Source organism: Poecilia mexicana, unplaced genomic scaffold, assembly GCF_051168715.1.
Source record: "Poecilia mexicana isolate PSO_F unplaced genomic scaffold, ASM5116871v1 scaffold_12, whole genome shotgun sequence".
NCBI classification, from domain to species: Eukaryota; Metazoa; Chordata; class Actinopteri; order Cyprinodontiformes; family Poeciliidae; genus Poecilia; species Poecilia mexicana.
This window is the reverse complement of record NW_028263381.1, coordinates 2,268,003-2,293,386: the sequence shown is the minus strand read 5'-3', so window position 1 is coordinate 2,293,386 and position 25,384 is coordinate 2,268,003. Positions and strand designations below refer to the sequence as shown.

The 25,384-nt window shown below is 42.4% G+C and overlaps 1 protein-coding gene across 1 annotated transcript in view; it reads right to left on the bottom strand.

Moving 5' to 3' along the window:
- myo18b (myosin XVIIIB) overlaps nt 1-25,384 on the bottom strand; it is a 45,588-nt gene that overhangs the window by 7,919 nt on the left and 12,285 nt on the right. The window contains exons 11-38 of the mRNA XM_088010732.1: nt 25,124-25,268; nt 24,030-24,191; nt 23,145-23,235; nt 22,414-22,606; nt 21,645-21,725; nt 21,428-21,548; nt 21,042-21,189; nt 19,537-19,720; nt 19,307-19,457; nt 18,179-18,288; nt 18,024-18,089; nt 17,810-17,938; nt 15,872-16,015; nt 15,354-15,443; nt 15,161-15,280; nt 14,927-15,032; nt 13,602-13,726; nt 13,363-13,517; nt 13,033-13,156; nt 12,227-12,427; nt 12,036-12,146; nt 11,199-11,303; nt 8,729-8,890; nt 8,537-8,650; nt 7,570-7,686; nt 7,403-7,486; nt 7,033-7,170; nt 6,740-6,925 (exon numbers count right to left, since the gene is read on the bottom strand). Coding sequence (XP_087866858.1) covers nt 6,740-6,925; nt 7,033-7,170; nt 7,403-7,486; nt 7,570-7,686; nt 8,537-8,650; nt 8,729-8,890; nt 11,199-11,303; nt 12,036-12,146; nt 12,227-12,427; nt 13,033-13,156; nt 13,363-13,517; nt 13,602-13,726; nt 14,927-15,032; nt 15,161-15,280; nt 15,354-15,443; nt 15,872-16,015; nt 17,810-17,938; nt 18,024-18,089; nt 18,179-18,288; nt 19,307-19,457; nt 19,537-19,720; nt 21,042-21,189; nt 21,428-21,548; nt 21,645-21,725; nt 22,414-22,606; nt 23,145-23,235; nt 24,030-24,191; nt 25,124-25,268 — 3,663 coding nt within the window. The remainder of the gene's footprint in view (nt 1-6,739; nt 6,926-7,032; nt 7,171-7,402; nt 7,487-7,569; nt 7,687-8,536; nt 8,651-8,728; nt 8,891-11,198; nt 11,304-12,035; nt 12,147-12,226; nt 12,428-13,032; nt 13,157-13,362; nt 13,518-13,601; nt 13,727-14,926; nt 15,033-15,160; nt 15,281-15,353; nt 15,444-15,871; nt 16,016-17,809; nt 17,939-18,023; nt 18,090-18,178; nt 18,289-19,306; nt 19,458-19,536; nt 19,721-21,041; nt 21,190-21,427; nt 21,549-21,644; nt 21,726-22,413; nt 22,607-23,144; nt 23,236-24,029; nt 24,192-25,123; nt 25,269-25,384) is intronic.

The window sequence follows — 25,384 nt, the reverse complement described above, 5'->3', positions numbered from 1 at the left end:
TGACCTTGAACTGCTCACCTACTGCTCTTATCCCCCCCCATGCAACCTGCACAGACCCTGGGCTTCCAATCTGCCACGGCGATTACTTTCAGCAGAGCTCTCATAACCTCATCAGTCAAAGCCCTGAATGTCCGTTTTCTCAAACACACACACATAATCCTATCTGTGCTCTGCCCGGTTTATCTAAAAAATTGTTACACACTCTCCCTGACACTGGGAAAACAAGTGTGATTGATTAATTCATCTTCTTTTCTTTCCTCTTCCATTTTTTCCTCTCTCATCCTGTCTCTCACACACACACACGCACACACACCCCCACACACACACACACACGCACACACACACACACACACACACACCTACACACACACACACACACACGCACACACACACACACACACACACACACAAACATGAGACCCTTTTCATATGGGCAAACGCCTCAAAGCTTTCAAAGTTATTGGCTTTGTTGGCTTTGAGGACATGGGTGTGGGCGCAGCCGGTTGTCATAGAGACACACAAGCGCATGTGCATGCGTGCGAGCATGTCTGTGTGTGTCTGTGTGTCCATAACCTTGAAGAGACAATGAGAGTTAATCACAGTCGCAGAGAGAGAAAGCAGGATGAGGGAGAGATGACGCCGAAGAACAGCGCTGGGTAAGTAGGAGGAGGATGAATGTGTATGGATGTTTATTCATGAAACGTGTGTGTGCATGTGTGTGTACGTGTATGCGTGTGTGTGAGTACAAGGCCAGTTGGTAGGTTCTTAAAGGGCAACTCCGTGCATGTGAATAGCTTTGAGCTAATAACTGAATAATTGTTGTTCCCTCAGAGGTCATGAAGGAATCTGCTGAGAGTGAGAAGCAGAAGCTGAGGAGAGCTGGCGTTCTCTGAGAAAAACAAAGTCGTGTTCTTTGGGCGGCAAAATGTTAGGTAGGCTGCAGGCCAGTCTGACAAACTCCATCCTCCACTCTGACTGTGGTGATGAGCAAAGCTGAATTTTCACACATTCTGGAGTTGGATTAGAAAGACTGAACATCTCCGTAGAATAAGAAGCAGAAATAAGCAGTTTGTTTCAGTTATTCTGCAAAACTGAATTATTTCTCTACAGAGCTTTTTAAAAGTTGTGTGTATTGTAGTAGGCTACATTCACACAGCAGGCAAATGTGACCCAAATCCACTTTTTTTTTTTTTTTTTTTTGCCCAAATGTGAACTACGTCTGACGTTTCCACGGCTTTAGATCAGAATGGTTCAATTCAAAAAAATCTGACTTGTGCCACTTCCATGCTACTAAGCTGGATAAATATCTAAATGTTTTCTAAGCGTCGTGTTGCATTTTAGCAGAATTAAGATGTGCGTCATAATTACGCAGCAGAAGAAGTCTGCGTCAGTGCATCGCATCACAGCCCTACCACTCTTGGATCTGACTGACCATTCCCATCAGTTGTGTTTTTTGTCCATTAGCTTCCTTCATCTTGTTATGATGTGATGATGCTGTCGGCTCCCGTTGCCGAGTATCCTTAAAAACTGAGTCGTAGATGGTGGCGGCCATTATTGCTTCCATAAACAACGCGCCGCTGTGTGACATCTACATTCTTCTTCTGCGCTTGCAGAGTTGCAATTCATCCACACACGAGTTAATACTTTGAAAAGTATTAACTAACCCTAACACTGGAACTGAGCATCCTGACCTGCTGTATGAACGCAGCTTTAGACTGGAAGAAACGTTTTAAAACTAGCAAATAAACTTTATACATCCAGCCTTGAAAAGTTTTGCTTGTACTTTTTCTAATTTTGTCAAAAGCTTCTATGTATTTAATTAGTACTAGTATTAATTAGAGGGTGGCATAAGTTTAAAGTCAGCCCCACTTTACTCTGATACCCCTGTATAAAATCCAGCACAACCATCAGCCACCAGTCACCATCAGAGTCCACCAACATGTGATTTAATGACCTCCTAACAGAACAACAGCTCAATAAATCTGAGCCTAAATACGACACAAAAAGCAGGAAAGGCTTGGTGTTCCTCAGCTGAGGGTTGGAACCGACCAAGAGCCTCTGGGCAGCACTAAAGATCGGAAGCATTTTTAATAAATCGCTAAAAAACAGTGAGAACTTCTGCAGGGGGATTCGATGCAGCCTTTACCAAGCTAACAAAAGGTCACCGGCATGTACAGCTCTACACGTTTAGATTTAGGAGTCAGAATGACGGGACGCCTTCAGTGTTATCTTATGTTTCTAAAGAAAACAAGCTTGGTGCATTTATGGCTGTGCTTGTTTACACACACGTCTTAAAATGTCGCAGGGAATCTTCCCCAGTGACACTACAAGACTGATGTACTTGAAACAAAGTAAAAAGGAAGCACTCGAGTGACGACGTAGACACTCTGTGCAATCAGAGCAGCTACGATCACGCTCTCAGTAATGACAATTATGTTTTCCAAATGTCCCAGATAATGGAGCAGCTGCTGTTTTTGTTAATGAGAACAGCGGAGCTGCCGCTGCCTCCGAGGTGTGCTTCACTTGCAGTCATCGCCTGGAGGAAGCGCATCCTGCCAGGCTGCCTGTGATGACTCTTCCTCACAGCCCGGATGGAGTGCTGCCGGGTCGGGGCTCAGGTTTTCAGCAGCTCATGTGCTGCCCAGGTATCACTGATCAGTCCAGACGGTCCGGGTCCTCTGGGAGGAAATCAGGACCAAAAATCCTCCAGGGCTGAAGATGATGTGGGATTAAAAGACAAGCTAGGAAACAGGCAGGATTTTGATCTCTGCATCTTTTTCACTTGAATTCAGTGTGATCAAAATGTTAGGTTGCGGTAGGTGAGAGGTTGTAATATCTACGATGGGAATTAAATATTCATGTTTCACCTCCAGAGAGGAGATGTGGAGCAAAATCTTTAAACATGATACAAGTTAGGGTCTAATCCCACTCCTGTAGCAGCAATCGTTTTTGATACAGGCGACGTGGCTCTCTGCCTGGGGCGGCATGCCTGGGGCGGCCCATGATGCTAAAAAAGAAACCAGTCAGTTTGGCTGTGAAAGGGTTTTCTATTGGTGATGTATCTGCATGTTCAGGCAACAGGAATGTTTGCCACGCAAATGTTGCCAGTGACCCAGAATGCCTCTCATGCAAGAATCACCAGTGTGTCACAAAGGGCTCACAGTGTGCTATAGTTCTGTCCTACATAGAACTACTGAGAGCACTACTGGTTAAAAAAAAAAGAAGAAAAAAAGTTTTTTTACCCCAGTCATGGTGGTAGGCTACGACACTGTAAGCACAGCTGCCCTCGTGTAGCCTGACAACCACCATCAGATTAAGGGTCACAAAGTCTGAGACAGACGGAGCGGGGCTTTGAACCAGCAACCCACCGGCGACAGGACGACCTTCGCCCTCAGACCTGGAGAGGCGGCTAGATGAACAAGAGCCGGAGGAGAGGAATCCTCACAACGTGAGGGACGTGGAAGTTCACTGTGGTTGAGGGAATGTACATCAACCCAGCAGACGTCTGTCTGTCTTCTCCCCGAGTTGCTCAAGCTCCAGGATAATAAGATTTTCTCTGTGCTGTAGACATCAGGAAGCTTGCTCCACTTCTCTCTGCTGTTGATTTGTTATTATTAGGAGTTTCCAGCTGGGGAATCAATGATAGTTCCTTTATTATTGTTTTTTTTATGCCGTTGAGGTTTTGCTTTATTACCTCTTTCCACAACCTTTGCATTAGATCCACTAGAGTTGAACCGAATTTGTGTTTGCGTTGTTGCACTGACAAATGATGCGTGTTTTTTCTTTGGAGTTTTATGTGAATTAAAGCTTCGCTGTCTGGACACTGACTGTGTTTTTGGATGCTGATTGGGGAGAAGTTGAGATGGCGCCATAAATCTGCTATAGATGACCCTTAGCTTCCACTTCTCGAGTTTCCAGCTCAGTTAGAAAACAGCAACCATCTCCACTGGACCAAATTATCATGAGACACATACAGTCCTTATCAGAAACTGCATTAAACTGAACAGGTTCAGCGTTACAGTCTTGCGTTCTGTGTATGTGAGCTTTCACACCTGCAAAGTTCTTCATCCTGCAGCCTAAACTCAAACGGTGCACTTCATGGGCATAACCGAAACTTTTCCAAAAAGTTTCACTCTGAGACCTGGAGTCAAAAAGTGTCTCTGGTGTCGTGTAAATGAGCGGCTGAATCGCAACAAATGTGTTACGGTTTAACAGAAGAGCAGCTTCCTATAAGCAGCTGCTTCACATTGAGAGTCAGAGGTCAGTCTATGGTCTAACATGTTGCTATGGATTTTTCCCCAGTGTATGGATAAACCAGCAACTATCCAAACGTGGAAAAAGGATTGAGTCTCAGTCTCAGTATCAGTATCAGTCAGAGTGGAGCAGAGTGTGTGTGTGACGTGTCCAGGTCTCTGTGTGTGTGACGTGTCCAGGTCTCTGTGTGTGTGACGTGTCCAGGTTTCTGTGTGTGTGACGTGTGCAGGTCTCTGTGTGTGTGACGTGTCCAGGTTTCTGTGTGTGTGACGTGTCCAGGTCTCTGTGTGTGATGTGTCCAGGTCTCTGTGTGTGATGTGTCCAGGTCTCTGTGTGTGATGTGTCCAGGTCTCTGTGTGTGTGACGTGTCCAGGTTTCTGTGTGTGTGATGTGTCCAGGTCTCTGTGTGTGTGACGTGTCCAGGTCTCTGTGTGTGTGACGTGTCCAGGTTTCTGTGTGTGTGATGTGTCCAGGTCTCTGTGTGTGTGACGTGTCCAGGTCTCTGTGTGTGTGATGTGTCCAGGTCTCTGTGTGTGTGACGTGTCCAGGTCTCTGTGTGTGATGTGTCCAGGTCTCTGTGTGTGATGTGTCCAGGTCTCTGTGTGTGTGACGTGTCCAGGTCTCTGTGTGTGTGACGTGTCCAGGTCTCTGTGTGTGTGACGTGTCCAGGTCTCTGTGTGTGTGACGTGTCCAGGTCTCTGTGTGTGTGACGTGTCCAGGTCGTTGTGTGTGTGACGTGTCCAGGTCTCTGTGTGTGTGACGTGTCCAGGTCTCTGTGTGTGTGACGTGTCCAGGTCTCTGTGTGTGTGACGTGTCCAGGTCTCTGTGTGTGTGACGTGTCCAGGTCTCTGTGTGTGTGACGTGTCCAGGTCTCTGTGTGTGTGACGTGTCCAGGTCCTCTGTGTGTGTGACGTGTCCAGGTCTCTGTGTGTGTGACGTGTCCAGGTCCTCTGTGTGTGTGACGTGTCCAGGTCTCTGTGTGTTTGTCAAACCGATGCAGTGGGTCCTGAGCTGTGTGAGGCTCTGCACAGAGCAGCTCTCATATTATCATGACATCCTTCCTGTTGATGAAGTTGAAGGCTCATACTTCTTTGAATTTGAATTTTGAATAAAACACTTCAATATGAGGGTTCATGTTCCTTTTTAAAAAATCATGACCCTTGCTTTAGAAAGTCTTGTTGAGGTTTTCATGTCAGGAATCCAGTTCAGAGTTATGGAAGAAATAAATGGCTTCACAATTTAAACTATTTTTTCTCTGAACGATCCTCTGTATTGTGAAGTTTCTGTAGAAAAATCTCACTGCATTTGTCTGATTTCTACAAACAGTCTTCATTTCAGCAGTGAAAGAAAAGTGTTTGTCAGTGTTCTCATGATGCTGACCACCAGGTTGACCTTGTTTCAAACAGCAGTGTGTGTTTGGAAAAGCCTGATAAGAATATTCATAAGCTGCACTGTAAACAGTGTCGCTTTAAGCAGGTTTTATAAACATCATCAGAAGCAGCTGAGAGACACACTGACCTCTGTTTTATAAAAAAAAATCAGATAACAGACAGTGAGCTGTTTCTCCTGCTGAAGCTGTCTGTTTTTATTGTATTACTTTATAAGCTAAGCAGATAAAAACTCACTCAGAATTTTAAACACTGAGTTCTAGGATTGTCAGAACACTAAAATTCAAAATCAGCACCAATACTAAGAAAAATACTCGACATCATTTTGGATCTGCCCAGGCACAAATATATTCAATGCATCCAAGTGACATCCTAGTTGGTAAAACGGCAGTTGAAGCTCAAGAGGAAGACCTTTTATGTTTTACAGAAAAAGGGAGAAAAACTGAAAGTATGTCATCAGAACATCTGAAGATTAAGACATTAGAAATATAAGATTTAATTTTCTGACCTCAACCACTTGAGCAATATCCTCCATTAAGATGATCCAAAACAGTAAATCAATTGTTTAAAAAAAAAAAACAGGGGTTAAAGGTCATATAGACTTTGAAACTGATCAAGATGCTGAAAAGGTAGTCTGATCACTAGTTACCAGCTCCACTAGTTACCATCTCCACTAGTTACCAGCTCCACTAGTTACCATCTCCACTAGTCACTGGCTCCACTAGTTACCAGCTCCACTAGTCACCGGCTCCACTAGTCACTGGCTCCACTAGTCACTGGCTCCACTAGTTACCAGCTCCACTAGTTACCAGCTCCACTAGTCACCGGCTCCACTAGTCACTGGCTCCACTAGTTACCAGCTCCACTAGTTACCACCTCCACTAGTCACCGGCTCCACTAGTCACTGGCTCCACTAGTTACCAGCTCCACTAGTTACCAGCTCCACTAGTCACCGGCTCCACTAGTCACTGGCTCCACTAGTTACAAGCTCCACTAGTTACCAGCTCCACTAGTTACCACCTCCACTAGTCACCGGCTCCACTAGTCACTGGCTCCACTAGTTACCAGCTCCACTAGTTACCAGCTCCACTAGTTACCAGCTCCATGCGCCGCCGGCTGCTGTCCTGCTCCCTCTGGCTCAGCTCGTCCATCTCCAGCCTCATCTCCTGCAGCCGCTGCTGGTAGTATCGAGCGTGTTCCTTCTCTCGAGCTTCAGCCTGGGCGCTCTGCTCCAGCTCCTCTCCCAGGCGAACCACACTGTCCCTCAGACGCAGCACCAGCACCTGCAAAGTACACAAAATTAGCAGCCAAAATCGGGCATGGACTAACTACAGCATCAGACACGTTGATAATTATCTGTTGGAATTGGAAAAGCTTTATCTGATCTCACCTCAAACCTCTTGACTTGCCCCTTCTGAAACTCCAATTTGTTTTCCAGGTCACACACACGGGCCTCCTGTTTGCTGACTATGCTGCGCCCCACAGTGGACGACTCCAGGAACTGCACCCTGGACAAGCACTGCTGAAGCTGCAGGTGGAAGACGCGGAAAGGCCGGGGTGAAATGAACGCATTTAAATTCAACGCGACCCACGAGAAGCGGTACTCCACCTGCTGCTCGCCGTTCAATTAAGGCGCGCAACAAGGACGTTAAATGACCCAGAAAGCCATTACAATCTCATCTGCAGAACTCCCAGCAGCACATTCACTTCATAAAGCTCTTAGTGTCGAGTTTATTTTCTGCTCATCAAACATATATCACCTCCTCTTGGAGCGAGCGTCTCTGTTTCTTCACCTCCTCCAGCTCAGCTTGCAGCTCTCTGATCTGAGAGATGTCACTGGAGGACTGAAGGGGACAAAGTGGGACTGAGACTTTTTCTCTTTTTTTATTCAGGTTAGAAATAATGTGATAAGTGAAAATAATAATACTTGTGCAATAAGAGCTTTGTGTTTCTTCATCAGCTCGTTGAGGTCTTCCTGGTCTTCCTCCAGCCTCTTCAGCAGATCCATCTTCTCATGCTGCAGCAGCGCCAACTGTTCATCCACCTGAACTCACACAGGCATATTTGGACTAAATCAAGAGAAAATATAATCTTTAATACAGTTTAATATCTAAAAAAAACATAGTAGAATTCCTGGGAAATCTTCACTCATGGTTATTTATGGTTTAATAAAACTCAGTTTGAAAATGTATGAAGTTTATAATAAACTCCTTCAAGGTGTAAGCAGAAGAGGTTCAAAGTTAAAGAAACAGAGACGGGTTTGTCCAAAAAACTAAAAGTTGGGACAATTATTAAAAACAAATGTACATCAGGTGGACAGATTCATGTAATTCTGAGGAGTGAAAAAATAAAGAAATAAAAATCATTTGCTAAACAAATACTTTAAGGTTTGGTTATTGAGTTTGTCCAGAGATTTTGCTAGAATTTCGTTTTGATCTGTTTTGGAAAAATATTCAGGAAAGATGCTCCTACTTATATTGATAATGCTAAAAGCTAAAAGCTTAGCTTCTATGCTGTCTCAATCTGTACTTCGAGTTCTCACTGTTGATAAAAATTTAAATATTACTATTTTTTTCTGAAATCATTCCTTTTTAGTTTTTCATTTGTTTTATGCATTTTTGAATTGCAAAAAAAAAAAAAAAAAAAAAAAAAAAAAACTGCCACTTTTGAGTTAGTCGAGAATTTCTGCCCAGATTATTCATGGGTTAAAATTCCTGTTTTAGAACTGGGCCGGTAAAAGGATTTAACTGAAGAATATATGAAATGGAGTTAATATCCATAAAAGTCTAGAAGAACTATCACACATTACAGTCTGCTCTGGCATCTGCTGTCTGAGGACGCTGGAGTTGGTTTCCACCAGTCTGTTGGGTTTGAACCAGCATGCAGTCACTCACCACACTCTTCTGCCTGCAGATATTCTCCAGTTCCAACTGGGCGTTCTCCAGCTCCATGGCAACGGCTTTCTGAGTGTTCTCCGCCTCCAGCCGCCTTGCCTCGCTCTCCTCCAGCTGAACGGAAAACACAGAGGGTGAACACGGAGCGCCGCGGTGACTCCCGGCGGAGCGCAGCCAAACGCCACCACTCACCTGGCAGTGCAGGCGTTCGATCTGGTCTTTGCTGCCGTTGGGACGGTTCTGGCCTGAGCTGTCCAGGGTGGCGAGGAGCAGCTGGGCGTCGGCCAGCAGGGCGTGGGTTCTCTTCAGGTCTCTCCTCAGCTTCCTCTCCACATCGAAGTCTCTGTGTCCCACCTGCAACGTGACACCACTTAGATTCTTTCACTCCAGAAAGAAAGACAATGGGTCGAGGGTTTGGTTGGCACCATGTCTTCATCACACAAAAAGCATCCGACAACAAATGAATGCGATTGCCAGGTCTTAAAATAAAATCATCTCATCTCTGAAGAAGCCAGTCTGTAGGTGTTCCACAGGGAACTATCCTCGGATCTTTTTTTATTCCTTTATCTTAAATGGAAGTGTTGTATAAAATCCTTTTTTTTTAGCTTTACATCATGTCATAATGTTATTCCCTCATCAAAAACATACCTGGTTCTTACATTGGTTCTTTCATACATATCTGAACCTCCAGTGGCAACCGTTCAGAGGTGCCTATGTGCCTGCCTGCTATTATACCCAGCCAAGCTTAAAGAGACAGAGGCCTAAATCAAGGCATCAAACTGCAAAGCCATATTTCTTTGCAGTTATGTTTGACAATATATTTACAGCATTTTCATAACAATTTACTTGATTGTGCTATAAAAAGACATTATGAGCTTGGAAAATACAGTAAAGACCTTCCATTACAACATTAAATCTGTGACGTTCAAATGTATGCCGATGACACTGTAGTTATCATGTATCAGAGTGACAGGCTGTAAATAAGGCAGGAAACATACAAGTTAATTATGTTCTGTTTTGATTTTGAAGTTGTAATGTAGCCAAAGAGTTTTAGGCTCAAGAGAAAAAAAGCTTGTGATGGTGTCTGGTCACAGAGCTTCAATTTGAAAGATTAACCTAATCACAGGTCAATAGAAGCTGCTAAAATGAACTTTATGATTCTTTTATAAACCATTTTATGCTTGACCTCCTGATCGCATGCTTCATTCAAACCATAATGATTATTAAACACATAAAAAGGCAGAACGTGTTGTCACAACAGAGTTTTTAATATTGTATCTTAGACATTTTCTTACCAAATGTCCTGAGAAGTCCTGCTTTTCTTCCCCAGCAGCAACATTTGAATGCCTGTTAGACCCAGACTGCAGATGACTTGATCCTGAACCGTTTGCCAGCTTGGCTACACACCAGGTCCTGTTCTAATTCCAGCCTTGGTGTGAATGAGTGTTAAATCAGCTCTTCCCCTCTATACTGCATTTGTTTGTTTCATGGTGGCTGGACTGCAGCAGCAACACATCCAGGCTCCATCAGAGCATTAACCTGCTTTAAGAGTGATTTACGACGGAGCGCTGGCAGGAAGCGGGCCGCTGACAGACACATAGCTGTAACATTTGGCTTCCAAGAAGTTTTGAAGTTCAGTTAATTAAATTAAAATGATTATCCAGGTAACAAATGAAGCAATAAAGTAACCTTGATGTTCAGATATAAATTAGTACCCATATGGACATAGAGAAACTGCAAACACTGAAGGATCTAAGCCTCCTCCAGGCTGCTCTGTCCCTTCACTTCATCTCCAGGAAATTATATATATATATATATATATATCAGACCATATATAGTATATACAAAGTGTATTGTAATCACAACCAAAAAGAGCACTATATGTTTAGATGTAATATATGATACAAGTTACTATTAATATACACTTACAAAATATATTTACCAACATATGACTGGAAATATATTTCAAAATATTCTAATTTTTTTTCCTGATACATTTTCAAATATATGTTGTACATATATTAAATTATATATTGATGATGCATGTATTACACAATATAATACAGTCATGAAATAAATTGAAATATATTGACAAATATATTTGTAACTCTATTACATATATGACCAATACATTTTACTATATAAATCATAATAATACATGATGGTGAATATTTATAAACATAAAAAATACAGTGATACACAAAGCCATACATTATATTCATGTTTAATATTTTACAATAAAGGGTTAATGGAAAGCAGCAACCATTTCAAAATATTATGTGAATAATGTAACATGTTGTTTAATACACAAATCATCAATATGTAATTCACTGTATTTATAACATGTATTAGAAAATGTGTTGGGAAAATAATATATTAGAATAAATTACAACACCAGTAATACAACTGGTAGATATGTTTTTCTTTCATAAGGCTGAACACTGGATGAGCATATTATAAGTTAAAAAGTTTATTCCACTTCATAACTCAAAGCTTTAAATCAATATTAAGGAATTACTGACTGAAAATGTATTTGTAAGTTAACTGTCTTATTTCAAGTGATCTGAGATATTTACACTAGAAACTAGATACAAATAAACTGGGTAAGATTGAAAGTTTTCTATCTCTCCTCACTTGTAGGTGTGTTTAGGAGGGAGCTCACCTGCTCACACAACGTCGCTATGAGTCCTTCCAAGTCGTGTTTCTCATGAATCACCATCTGCTTCTCCTCGTACTCCTGCTCCAACTGCATCTCCAGCTGCTTCAGCTGCACAAATACACACACACACACACACACACATCACACACATGCGCGCACGCACACACACACACACACACACACACACACACACCCACACACACACACACACACACACACACACACACACACACACACACACACACACAGGATTTCAGTCCAGGACAGCAGAGAGCGGTCAGTGTGTTCATTCCAACCTCTGGAGTTCTACTAGGAAGAGGTGCTAGAGAATTTTCTTCTTTCTAACAGCTGCTCCAGCCACTCCAAACCCTGGCTTTCTAACCAAACGGTCAGATAGAGGTTTAAAGCAGAGTGGCAAAAGCAAAAGAGGTGGATTAGCAGTGCTAGCCAGCAGCTAGTTATGTCACCCAGGACATGTTGCTGTGGAATATCATCTCTGCTGCTCAGAAATTGAGCTGTTAGCACATCATGACGGTCAGACTGTCTGTCTTCAATCAGAGGCCTCTTCAGAGTCGTTGCACGACTGACTGCTACCGGAATTCCTTCCATCGTCCACAACGACTCTCTGAAGGAACTTGGATGACATGAGTGATGACAATATTTTACTTCTTGTTTTTGATACATAAAGTATTTTTGAATTTTTAAAAGGAGCAGCTGTCAGGAGGTTTAGAGTGCCAACAACCCATATAAAACATGTGTTATATATTTTACTGAGTCCTGAGCAGACATTGGAGCAAACATCTGTTCATCATGTAAATCTGCCTCCCCTGTCAGACCCACCCGTCTCTGGGAGGACTTATGGACGTCCTCCAACTCTTCTTCTTTATCCTCCAGCTCCTTCTGATGCATCTGCTTCATCCTCTCCACCTCTATCTCGAACCGCATGTGGATCTGTTGGGTGAGAGGTGCAGATGAGCCGCGGCGGCCGGCAGACGGGTTTGTGCCAGCCCTGCGCCGCGCGCCCCGTCAACCTGCTGCTGCTGCTGGATCTGGGCGGACAGTCTGCTCGTCTCCTCGGCTCTCTCGCTGGCCTGGCTCTCCAGGAGGCGGATCTGTTTCTTCATGTCAGGCACCGAGTCAGAGGCCAGGTCGACCGGCAGGCTGAGGTCTCTGATCTGAGCGCACAACTCCTCCTTCTGCTTCTGCAGGCGACTCATCTCAGCCTGGCTCTCCTGCACACACACCAGGAACACAAACAGAGAAAATGTGGAGGCTGAGCCTGACCAGCTGGAATGAATCAGAAAACTATCCAATGACTTCAAATTAAAAGTCTGAGGTAGTATCACTAGGCCTGTCACAACAACAAATTCTGCTGACTGGTAAATTATCACAGAAGTTATTGTGATAAATGATAATATTGTTTTTGGGATTTTTTTGTGGGACCATTTACAAGTAAAATAATGGTAATGCAAGAACATATTCTGAAAGATCAATAAAAGATCAATAATGAAATGTAACACATTTTCCAATATCCTAAATAAATAAATAAACAAAACAACAGAAACAACAAATAAAATGAATCATGAAGTCTCTGTAAATACAATGAGACCAAACATCAGACTGAAGACTTTTGTTGTCCAGTTTTTGGTAGAAAGAGAGAAAAGAGAAAAATCATCATCACAAGTTGTTGGGCTTGTTTTAATTTATCATATGTTTTATTTATTTGTTGGTTAATGTGTCAGGCCTAAGTACTGGTTTCTATAAAAACTAGTTACATTTATTTTCAAACAGTGCCATAAACCAAACACTGACATTCCTTTATGAAACACAAACACACCTGCAGGCTGCGGCGCAGGGTGAACACTTCAGAACCCAGAGCTGAGTTCTCCTGCAAGGCTTTGTCCTTCTGCTCTCTCTCACTGTTGGCCTCCTCCAGAGCCTGGGCCAGCTCACTGTCAAACCTGCAGCAACACACACACACACACACACACACACACACACGGACACAGGAGTTTGTTGGCTGTGAGGAAAAGTCTTATTACAGCAGTGAAAATGAAGATATTCAAAAACACGATGTAATTAGAAACACTATTAACAGGCATTATGAAGTCATTAAACAGCCAGAGATGAAGCAACAAGGTGACGTGTGTCTGAAGGGAAGGTGAACCTTCTCTGTTTGCGCTCCAGTTCATGCATGCGACTCTGCAGAGCATCGCTGAGTACTCTGGCATCCTGGAGGTCAGAGGTCACCCTGCGACAGTGGCGTTTCAGCTCCGATGCGCTCCTCCGAGACTGCTCCAGCTGGGCCTGCAGTGTTGCTACCTACACACACACACACGCGCACACAGGTGGTGTTACCTTGAGACATTACCATGCTGCTGTGCACGTCGGGGCGTCCCGCCTCACCTTGGTGTCGAGCTGCTGTCTGCTCTGCCTCTCCGTCTCCAGCTTCTCCTCCGTCTGCTTCAGGCGCCTGCGGACGAACTCCACCTCGGTCTGGCAACACTCCAGCTGCATGACCAGCTCGCCCTCTGAATGACGGGACACTCGGGCATCAGTTTGTCTGAGACTCAGTTCATTGAAACTTTGTCCCGTCAGGAGTTCCTGAGGTAAGGTCACCATGCTTTTCTTGAGGAAGTTTTAGTATTAAATACCTTAATTCACAGGAACAAAGTGCCTGATGAAAGCTACAGTTTAAATCAGGAATAGTTGGGCTGGAGGATATGACTGAAAAACATTTCATGATATAAGGGTTTCATATCAGCCGAGGTGAATAATTACTGTTTAGTGATTTTTTTGTTTGTTTTAAATATCTAGTGACATGACCCTTCTTGTTTTATCCACAGTTTTCACTTCATGTTGTTAATTTTTAAGCAGTTATGTGACAAAACCATAATTGGGCAGTATTATGTATTTTCCATAAATAGTAACATTTTATAGCACAAATCAAGTAACTATGTTACCTTCATTTGTTATAAAAATGCTCTATGTATCAATGACTTCAACGAAATTTGACTTTGTAATTTGATGCCTTGAAATAGGGCCTCTGTCTCTTTAAAAACTGCTGCTCTGATGTGCAGTTACATCAGGTGTTTGCTAATTGCTGCTGGCTAGTCTGAAGGAGCTGAGTGGAGCTGCTCTGTGATGTGGAAGCTCTGAGGAGGAGCTTCACCTTGAAGGCGGAGCTAAGTCCACCCAGGCATTTTGCACAGCTGAATGGTTGTCAAGGAGATAAAAGAACTTTTCAAACATGCATGAACACTCCAGGCGTGTTTTTGATGAGGAAATTATAACATGATGTAAAACTCAAAGGAGGCCATTTCACATAACACTGTCCCTTTCAACTGCTGCTGCACATGTCACTCAACAGGCTGTTGCTAGGTAACCAAAGAGTGAGTTTGCTGATGCTGCCTCCATTGCTTAGCTGACCATGAGAGGTTGAGCAGCTAAAGCCTTCCCTCTGCCTACATCCCCCAGAATACAGTTCAGTCTTGGTCAGATTTCAGCAAATCATCTACATGTTGAATCTTGAATATTGTATGAAATATATTATCTATTGATATTGATCACATGTCCATTGTGATATATATTGTTATTGATTTATAGTCCAGCCTTTTGTGCTGTTAAATCTCTCCATTCATGTTGTAACATTGCTGCACGTTTGGTCATTCAGCAGCCAAACCTCAGTGTGTTTTTGCTTTTTGTCTTGTCAGCAGACTTTCCTCTCGTACCTTTTGGAGCTCCTCTCTGACTTGCGGCAACTTGAGCTTTCTGCTTCTCCTCCTCCAGCTGCTTCTCCAGGGTTTCCATAGTAACCTTACACTGGTCCAGCCGAGTCTTCAGAAGTCACAAATTAAACAACAACAACAAAAAAATCGCTCAGATTTTTTTATTTGAATCGTTAAATTAAAATAGACAGCAGTCATCATGCAAGAAGTGTCAGGTGACTTAGTTAGCTGGCTCACCAGCAGGTCCTTGTTCTCCCGGCTGAGTCGAAGCCTCTCTGCCCTCTCCACATCCAGAGCCTGACCCACTGCATCGCCTCGGAAACGCTCATCGCTTAGCTCCGATGTCACAGCGGTAACCTGCACATATAGATCACATTAATAGTGGTGAGCGTTTGTGTATGTGTGTGTGTGTGTGTGTTGCAGCTCTAACCTTGGTCTCCAGGCTGTCTGCTGTCTGCCTCAGCTCGTTCCTCTCCTTCTCAGACTTCTCCAGGCGGCGCCTCAGAGCCGACACCTCATCCTTTCAGAAAACAAAAGAGAAGCTTTTTACTGAGACACAAACATCCTTTAAGGCACATCACAAACATTTGCTGGATGAATTGCTGTTGCTTCTATATTGTTTCCCATCACTGAGATAAGCTGGTGTTAGATGTTTCTGTCAGATGCTGCAGCTCACTGTTGTTCTGTCTGTTTTTACTGTCACTTTAAAGAACAATGGCTATGTCTCTTTAAAAAAACATGACCTTTTTCTAACTGAATTATTAGATCTCTAAGACGCATCATTATGGGGGCAGTACTTTCTCATCAGCCAGACAGGTTTCCTGGAAGGTTAGGATGTTTCTCCTCCATTAGCACTCTGAGTTTGAGGGGATCTTGGAAATAAATATGAACGTAAAACGATTCTTTAAAAGGATGTGAACTGAAAAAGGTCCATATGAACGTCTGTACCTCCTTGGCTCTCAGCCTTTCGTTGTCCATGTTCACATCGAGCAGAGGACGCAGCCTGCAGAAAAGTTTCCACCAGCTCCATTCGGCTACGGCCTTCAGAACCCGCAGGTTCCTCTGCAGACACCTCACCGCCATCTGCTGCACCTGGAAATAAAAACACACACACACACACAGGCAGAAACAGTAAAGTAAAAAGTCTGAGGTAAAACCCAAAGCTGAGATCCTATAGTGAACTGATCTCATTACAGCAGGAAATGAATGGATATCCTGGAGGCCAACTAAAACTCTGGAACTACATGAAGAGGTCCAGAGTTCAGAGTTTTAATTCAAAGATGTTTTCAAAATCCTCTATCAACTCATAAAGTCTCAGATGTCTTTGAAACTCCTACTGATACTAATCACTTATGTAGCCAACTTGATAGCTCTTGATTTATGTTGGAACCAGCTTCAACTTCTATTCAAATGGCATTTATTGCCTAAAAACATCTGCATAATTTGTAAAAAGTGTTTCTAAATACAGATCAGAGTGAACTGGATTTTTTTTCTTTTTTTTTTTTTTTACAAACGTTCTTAGTGGAGGGAAAACGGATAGTTGAATATATTCAAGAATGTAAGCTGTATTTCCTTAACTGGTCCACTCAGAAAAAAGTTGCTATGGCAACAGAATAAAACAATTAATAGAGCTGGCTGTGCACATTTTATATATCTGCAGTGTCTAACAAGAGAGCAGAAGAGATTATGATGAAGTTTTTATGATCTGTAACTAAAAGTGTTTTTGTTTTAAAACACATAAAAGTGCTTTAAAGATTCGCAACAAGAAATCCAGACAATATCATCATTGTCATATTCTTTCTAATCTCATATTAGATAATATTCTTTCTAATAAGTAGTTTTTTGGGGGGTTTTTTACATTTTGAAAATCTGATATATTATGTACACTTTTATTTAGTTCATTAAACCCCCATGACATTCCTTCTGCGCCTGAAGAACCACTTTGATATCAGATAACATGACTACAGGGCGCCCTCTAGAGGTGACTGAAGCATCCCAAAATCCAGGCCTGTTTTTACCAAACTGCCTTCACTTTTGTTTTGAGTCATTCAAACAGCTTGAGATGATATAGCATAATTATATCGTTATCTAGTTATAAAATATCTGCACATTGGGCAAAATTACAGATATTAAATCAGATTAGCACTTAATGTTGATGAAGGCAAAGAAATGGTTAAACTGCAGGTTTGTAGTTTGGGGATGTAGTTAATTATTGTGGTGACTTTTCACCAATTCATAACTTGATTAGGATCAGCCTGTACATGATTGCAGGTTTTTGCTATAACCTGCTGCCACGCATCTCATGTCTCCTTCTGAAAAGTTAATGAAGTGTTATACAGTGTCTGTGTGTAAACAAAGAAAAGTAAAATAAAACAAATCACATGAAGGCTAAATATATAAATCTTTATCTTAAATAAATAAGAAAAATGTTAATAATTAGTTTTCAATGAAATCTTTAGTATTTTCTACTGCAGAACATCAAGAATTATTTTATTTCTCCACCTTACAAATCAAATCTTTCAGTGGGGATAACACCAACAGGTGGCTAATCTGCAGGGTAACCAATCAGGTATTAGTGAGGCCTAGCAGCAGTTTAAGTTTTTTTCTTAATGTACAGAGAGCAAAAAAAAAAATCATTAAAAAATTTGAAGTTAATGTGTCTGATTTATGACAGAGTATTAGGGCTATTGTAGACACAAAAAAAGGAGGAGTACATTTTCAAACTCAGAAATTAAGATTAATCTCAGAACTTTTCTTGAAAAAACTTGGAAATTTGGAGTGATATCATACTGTCTTCTCTCTCAGTTTGTATTGAGACAGAAGGTGGATACTCCTGTATCAGAGCTCCGCCTGGAGCTCCTCACAGTGAACCGGACTGGAGCTCACCTTGAGTTTGCGGTACTTCTGACGTCCCAGATGTCCCTTGCAGGCGGCCTGCAGGTAAACCAGCCACCCGGTCACCTGCTGATCCCTCTGCTGCTCCAGGTATTGCAGCACACCTCTCTTCATAAACACCTGAGACCCAGCAGAGAAAAATAGATTTCAGTCATAACTGACTGACTCCTGTTGTACCATCTGAGGGCTTCACACCCGCTCTCACCCTGCTGGCTCCGACCACGATGCTGTTTTTATCTACGTCCAGCTCAACCAGCAGCTCTTCCACTGCCTGACACACAAAGGAGAGAAAAAAAAGCAGATTCATTCTGAGTTTGTGATATTTTTGTTCATGTGAACTCCAGCGATTCGCTTCTCTACCTTTCTCTCATCATGGCTGACAAACATGGAAGCGTAACGCTTCATAATCGGAGGAGAGAGAGCCTGGAAGTGACACCTGAAGTCACTGAGCGTCATGTGTTCTGGATAACCTGGAGGAGGACAGGAAAATATGGCTTTATATGCATTTCTGTTTTTATATTTTTTATTGATTTAGAATCTTTTGACATTTCTATCTTTTTTAAGGAGTTATGGAATTATGCAAGTCTGTATTTATGTAATCAAATAATCAAAAGGGGCTCTGATGTAAAAACTATAAACTAACTCACTGATCACTTAAAAGAAAAAAGAAAAATCAGGGCAGCTCAGAAGAAAAAAAGTTCTAGCCTGAGTGTACACTATGATGGTGTCAAACTCATTTTCATTTTGGGCCATTTAAGAACCTGAATGTTCTTAAAGGGACGGTTCCGCCAGAATATACTGATAAAAGCAATCAAACTGTTAAAATATCAGTAAATAGCTGTTCCTCCAGGATTTTGTGGTCTGGTTGAGGCAGCAGCCACTTAAACTCAATGTTTTTACCAACTTTGAGAAAATCTGAAGTAAAATCATATGTGATTTCAATCGTGTTTCTTATTTAATTGAAACACCACAATTGTGAAACTGTTTTCGACATTAGCAGAATATTAATAAAGTTTTGCGTACATTTTGTAATGGAAGTTTCCTGGAAGTTTGTTCTGGATTTGTGGAGCATAGAGACTGAATGTTTGGTTCCAGTAGGAGTAGAGACAGCAATGTTACCTGTAGTAAACGTGCTTGTTGTACACACTAAAATAATGATGATGGCTATCATTTTACTCTAATTAAACACACACTCCCACAGTAAAACTAAGTTATCTCTCAATATTTTTTTGCATGAAATTTCTCCTCCTTGTTTTGTTCATGTAATGTCCCCTCACATATTCAGAAACAATATTTCTTTTTTTTATATGAATGAAAAAATAATTTTCCATTTTTGGGAAGGCAGTAAGTTTGGGTTATAGTCTGATCACTGCATAAGTGACAGAACCTGGTGAGTAACCAGTCAGATGTAGGTTGTTCTGTTTGATGTCTCTGAACATCTTAACTCCTGTGTTTGTCCGTGAAGCCGGTCTGAGGTGAAGGGCCGACCTGTGCGGTAGAGCTGCAGGGCCGACAGGATCTGGGTGGAATGCAGCTGCACTCTGAGAGCCGGCACGTCCAAACCACCGCTGCTCGATTTTGCGCTGACACACTGCAGGAACACCGGCCTGGCTCGGCGGATCAGGTTCACCAGCGCATCCTGCAGGACCGCGAGACGATGACAGCCGTCACGCTTCTGGGGTGACGTCAGAACATGGTGACGGTAGCGCCATACGTACCGCCTGCAGCTTCACTGCTATACACTGGGAGTGTCTGCGTATGGCCGCCATCCCGCCGCTGAAGGTTTTCCGGATGATTCCGTTCCGCTGCAGGGCGCGCTGGCTGCCTCCCTCCAACCCGGCCAGGCCGCGGCACAGAGGGGGCAGGGAGATCCTGGGGGTGAACATGGCCTTCACCACGCCTCTGAGGAAGGACAAGAGAGGAGCTCAGCACACGTTCAACAACGACGAGCTGTAATCCAAATATATGACACTTCATCAGAGCAGACAGAGCATCTGCATAGCATAGCATGGGGTTACGCTTTGTTATAAATGGCACATTGCTGCCACTTTGAGTTGAACTTGTGTTGATTCAGCAGCAAGACAAGTTTAAAAGCTCACACTGGTGGATGTTTAGGGTGTCAAAAAGAAAAATGAACCGTTTCCCAGAAGTGTAGGAGGTATGGGTGAGCGATACGGACGTAGAATTGCATTGTGTTTTTTGTGGTACTATTGTGATGATAAAAATTATGATACTGAAAACCCCGTCCTACATCAAACACTTCTTATAGAAAATTGGAAGTTTTTTTCAAAATTGATATCTTTCCATTAAGCAAATTTATATTTGTGATTTCAATTTGCATAGTTTTATGATTAATAGAAATGAAGCTACTGATGATCCATCCAATAGTCTCCAGCCGAGTTTCCATTACAAATGTGCACAAAACATTTTTTATATTTTGCTAATGTAAAACAAAACAACAACACAATTTTGCAATTGTGGTGTTTCCATAAAAAAAGAAAACTTAATTTCAGAATTCTGCCATGGCGCCAGCACTAATCATCCATCAGCCAATCAGAGGAGACGTCTGCTAATTAGATGTTGTATACAAACTAATGTAACGTGAAAAATGTTTGATGAAAAACCATTTCCTGGTACAAAGACTTTCTAGTGAGAAACGTTTTTTATATATATATATATAAAAAAAATATATATATATATATATGTATATATATATATATATATATATATATATATATATATATATATATATATATATATATATATATATATATATATATATATATATATATATATATATATATATATATATACATATATCGTGTTTCTATTAAGCAAATTTATTAAGTAATTCCAATTTGTGGAGTTTTGAGGTTAATGGAAACAACTACTGTCCTTCACCCAAAAGTCCTTATCTCACTGTGAACCTACTGAGTTCATTTCATTTCCTTTCACCACAACATTAATAACCAAACATCTCACAGAAGTGTAAAATAAAACAAAAAAAAAAAAACCTGTAAAATGTCTAGCCATGTTGAAGCAGTGAGGGGCTGGTGTGTAGGAAAAATGTTTAAAGTGATAATAACCACCAGAGAGCCTGAATGACAACAGTAGATGAAGACGGTCTGGTCAGTAAGTGAGGACCGGCCGTCTTCAGGCTGTCCACCTGCTTCTGGCCTTTCAGCAGATCAATATGTTGCATACTTTGTGCTTCCAGACTCACATGGTGGAGTTTTGGAGCAGAGTGATGGCATTGAGAGCAGACGGGTTGTTCTGGATCTGACCGAACCATCCTGAGAGGTCGTACCGGACCGGGTCGCGTCCCGTCAGGTGGCTCACCTCACACTGCAGTGGCTGCTCACACTGACGCACTGCAGAGACACACACACACACACACACACACACACACACACACACACACACACACACACACACACACACACACACACACACTCCATTTATGTCACTCTACAGGAAACCGCCTGCTCATACACACAGGGAATGAGATGTGGTTATATGCGTGTGTGTGTGTGTGTGTGTGTGTGTGTGTGTGTGCGTGTGTGTGTGCGTGTGTGTGTGTGTGTGTGTGTGTGCGTGTTTGATATTTACCAGTGTTGTTGTAATACTGACATACTCTCTGCAGGGCGGCGCTCTCACAGGAGGAGGGCGTCACCATCTCCTCATCCAGAACCCACAGCAGACCTCGAGGGTCTCCATCTGCTGCCCGGACCTGATACACACACACGCATGCAAAATCATATACTCTTTTTAAGGACAAAATCTGTCTTAAAAGTCGTGTTAGGAAGCAGTGTGGTGGATCTCATACCTGCGCAGGCGACTGATCGATGGCGGACACCACCTCTGAAGAACTGCTGTCTGGACACTCGAACGCCACATGAATCCTCTCCTGCACCAGAAAACACACACAGCTCTAACGTCACAGCTGTCTCTACATTCACACACTTCAGTCATCCAGTTGTCCACCAGCTGCTGATTATCTGTATTTCTTACACTAGAAAGTCCTTCACTAGGCTTTTAATACTTAGGGGTTCAGAAAGAGAGAAATGCTGAATGAGGGAAATGTGAGGAGCAGTGAAAATCTGAGAGAAACAACTTTAACAACAGTTTATATAACATGAAGTCTTAGCCACTTCAGTGTTTATTTTTCGGATCAACTCTAAGTAATGGCTTTCAAACCATTTTACAAATAAAACTGTTACAATGGCCTAGTCAAAGTCTAAGGCTATTTTTTTATTTAATCTTTATTTCACCAGGAAAATTAAAAATCTCTTTTGCAAGAGAATTCTGGCCAAGACTGGCAGAATCACAGAGATAATAGAACATTCACGACAAAACCAGAAAAAGTTAACGCTGTCATCAATAAATGGATCAAAAGATCCCCAGTTGAAGCGTCAACAAAGGAAATCTAATTCAGAATCTGAATTCTGATGTTATCAGTGGCTCTCTATCAAACCTGACTAAGTTTAAAGTATTTTGCAACTGCAGCCAAAATTTGCATCAGTTTCCTTCCAGCTCCTGATTTTACAGTCTTTTGTTGGTGTGTCACATAAAATCCAAATTCCACTGCGTGTTACCTGTGCATATCTCTCCAGTGTGTGTGTGAAGGTGTGTGAGTGGTAGTGCTCCAGCAGCCGCTCCTGCAGGTAGTTGTGACACAGCTCTGACCAGCTGGCCCCTCGCTCCTCCGCTGAGTGACGGGGGTTCCTGAGGCCCGGGGCGTCCACCACCATCACAGAGGCTAACGCTAGCTGCTCGCTGCTCAGAGCTCTGGAAGTGAAACAGAACTGACGTCACAGCTGCTCAGGTTTCTGCAGAAAAGGCACCAGAGCTGTCAGGACAGAGACCAACCTTCCATAAGTCAGAGGAGTCCAAAGTGCTGGACTGATTTTAAACGGGCCCTATGGCAAATCAATAAGGGGCTAATTTGCCCCCCTCCCCATCCTACCCCTGCACACGTGGTTAATTAGGATTACTTGTTTTATTAAAATATTGTATTGCTGAAAATTATTGTTGGAAAAGCACAAAAAAGCACAAAGCATTTTTGTGTTACTAGCTTTTTAAAAAGGTTGTAGTTTTTGGCCTGTGTGGTAAATGTCTGCACACCCATACTGGATATGACACAAACAGGAATGTGAAGCACAGCAATAGTAGAAAAACACTTTTTATTTCTATAAACTGAGGTGATACAAGGCACATAGTGTTCTGTTTAATCTCTACAGTCACTGTGTAATCCAGCTCCCTTTTCTGGGCAACAAGCTGTGATTTCATGACTTGTAATGTTGCGTTGTTTAAAATGTACTCCTACCTGTTGATGAGTGAGACTATGGCGGTGAAGAGCTCTTCATAGAGACCAGCAGCCATTCCATCCACACACTGAGCAGCTGTTAGACGGGGACCTGCACAGACAGAGGAGGCTGAGAGAGTTTAGCTTCACTGAAACCAGGGCCGGTCCAAGGCTTTCTGGGGCCCTAAGCAGATTTTCATTTGGGGACCCACATACCAACATGTCAACGCCAGAAGTGTCATCATTTCTAAGCTACTCTATGTATGTAACATACCTAGTATCATTAGTGTCATTTGTAATTAGCTTGCATCATGACAGTGTTGTTATGGTTATTTATTTTAACTTTACATGAGCAGCAAACTAAAACAATATGTGGATTTTGAAATGCTGAGTGGTACTTAGGTACTCGTGTGTCATATTATTTTAACTATTTTATAGTGACACCAGATGATAAACACTAAATTTACAGTAACAAGTTTGCTAGCTTATATTTCCCCAACAGTGGCAGCAGCCAACAGCAGGAAGAGATTAACTTATAATTTATTATTATAATAATATAAAAATCATTTTTTCTATGTGTAAAAGCATTTAGTTCAAACTGAATGTTAGAACATATTTAAAATCACGCTAGTTTGGTGCTCTTGGGGGCCCCCTGGTGCTGTGGAGGCCCTAAGCAGCCGCCTACCTCACATTGCCTTGAGCTACAGTTTAATGTCACATCTACTCGGTTTCTTTCAGGTTACTTTGTGTCTCTTGAGTTCCATATCTTAGTCATCTTTGATCATGTGTTTAGGGTTGAAAGCCTGTCAGGATTGACCTCCTGGTGACCCCCAGGTAAACTCCCTCCACTGTTTCCCTCCTTCCTCCACTCTGCCTCGTTTCCCCTCCGGTTGTTGTGCCTCTCACCCTCCTCAGCCTCGTTCCTCTCTCTGCTGACTCCAGTGGCTTTCTGCAGCAGCTGTCGCAGGTGATGCTTGAAGACGGCCGTGTCCAGCTCCTCCGCCTCACACCCCAGGATTCTGCTGGCTGCCTGAGCGCTGTCAAAGTTCACAAACTGCCTCCGGCCCACTGCACATCAAAACAGAGTGCGCTGCGTCAGGAAGCCTGCTGGCACACAGCTGGAACCAGATGCTTACAATAAGGAATTAATCGCATGATGAATTAAAATGACCTCGATCATTTCCATTCTAATGCTTAATATTTACTGATGGGGAATTTTGATTACAGAGACATTATAATCCACTATATCAGTGGCTTCAGTTGTAAGTGGTTTTTGTTTGTGTTTTATTCTGGATGTTTAAACTACAGTTCCAGTGTCTAGCGTTCTTTACAAAATTCAAGTTTATTTGTTTTTGAGTGGGATAACTCAAAATGCTCTAAAAACAATGTTATCATTTATCGCAATAATTCCTGGGACAATTTATCATCCAGCAAAATATGTTATTGTGACATGCCTAATTTCCATACACTGAATAAAAACACATATACAATTTTTTCCTCATTCTATATTTACATCAGTCCAAACTTCTCGTTTTAAGACGGTTACAATCACCTAAATTATTTCTACATGCTAAATACCAGAACACCTAGTGAGAACATTTTTAAGAGATTTCTTTGTAACTTTCTTCAAGAATCTCAGTCAGCTGATTTTTCATCAGCTGACTGAGAGTTGAAGTTGAAGAGAAGCTCCTAAAAAAGTCCAAATCTCAAGATCATGACCAGTACTAACAATAGGAAATGTTATTGTTAGTTATTGTACTTCCAGTAACAATACATGCTGTTGAGCTGCGCCTCCTTCTGTGAATTAGCTGATCTCTGTTCACTATTCTTCTTCCTCCTCTTCAGGCTTCATGGTGAGAACGTTTCCACACTGTGAGGACATTTGATGCACTTTCACCTGAACATCTCTAATCAGATGAACTGTGTGGTTAAAGGCCATGAACTCAGTCCAGATATGTGTGATCGCTTAGGGTGTGTGACTGATGATGATGTTGTGTCACCTTTACAGGCCCCAGCAGCTCCCAGGTGGTAAATGGCAGCCAGAACGTGCCAGATCGCCTTCTGCTCTCCGGCTGAGAAGCTTAGCGTTTCCATGGCAGCCAGCAGCTTGGTGAAGGCGACAGACGCTCGCTGCTTTTCTTCAACCTGCATGCAGACAGACAGACAGACAGACAGACAGACAGAGAGACAGAGAGAGGAAGAAAGGAGGAGGCCTTCACACACCATCAGATAGAACTCTTTACGCTTGGTTTCATTTTTCT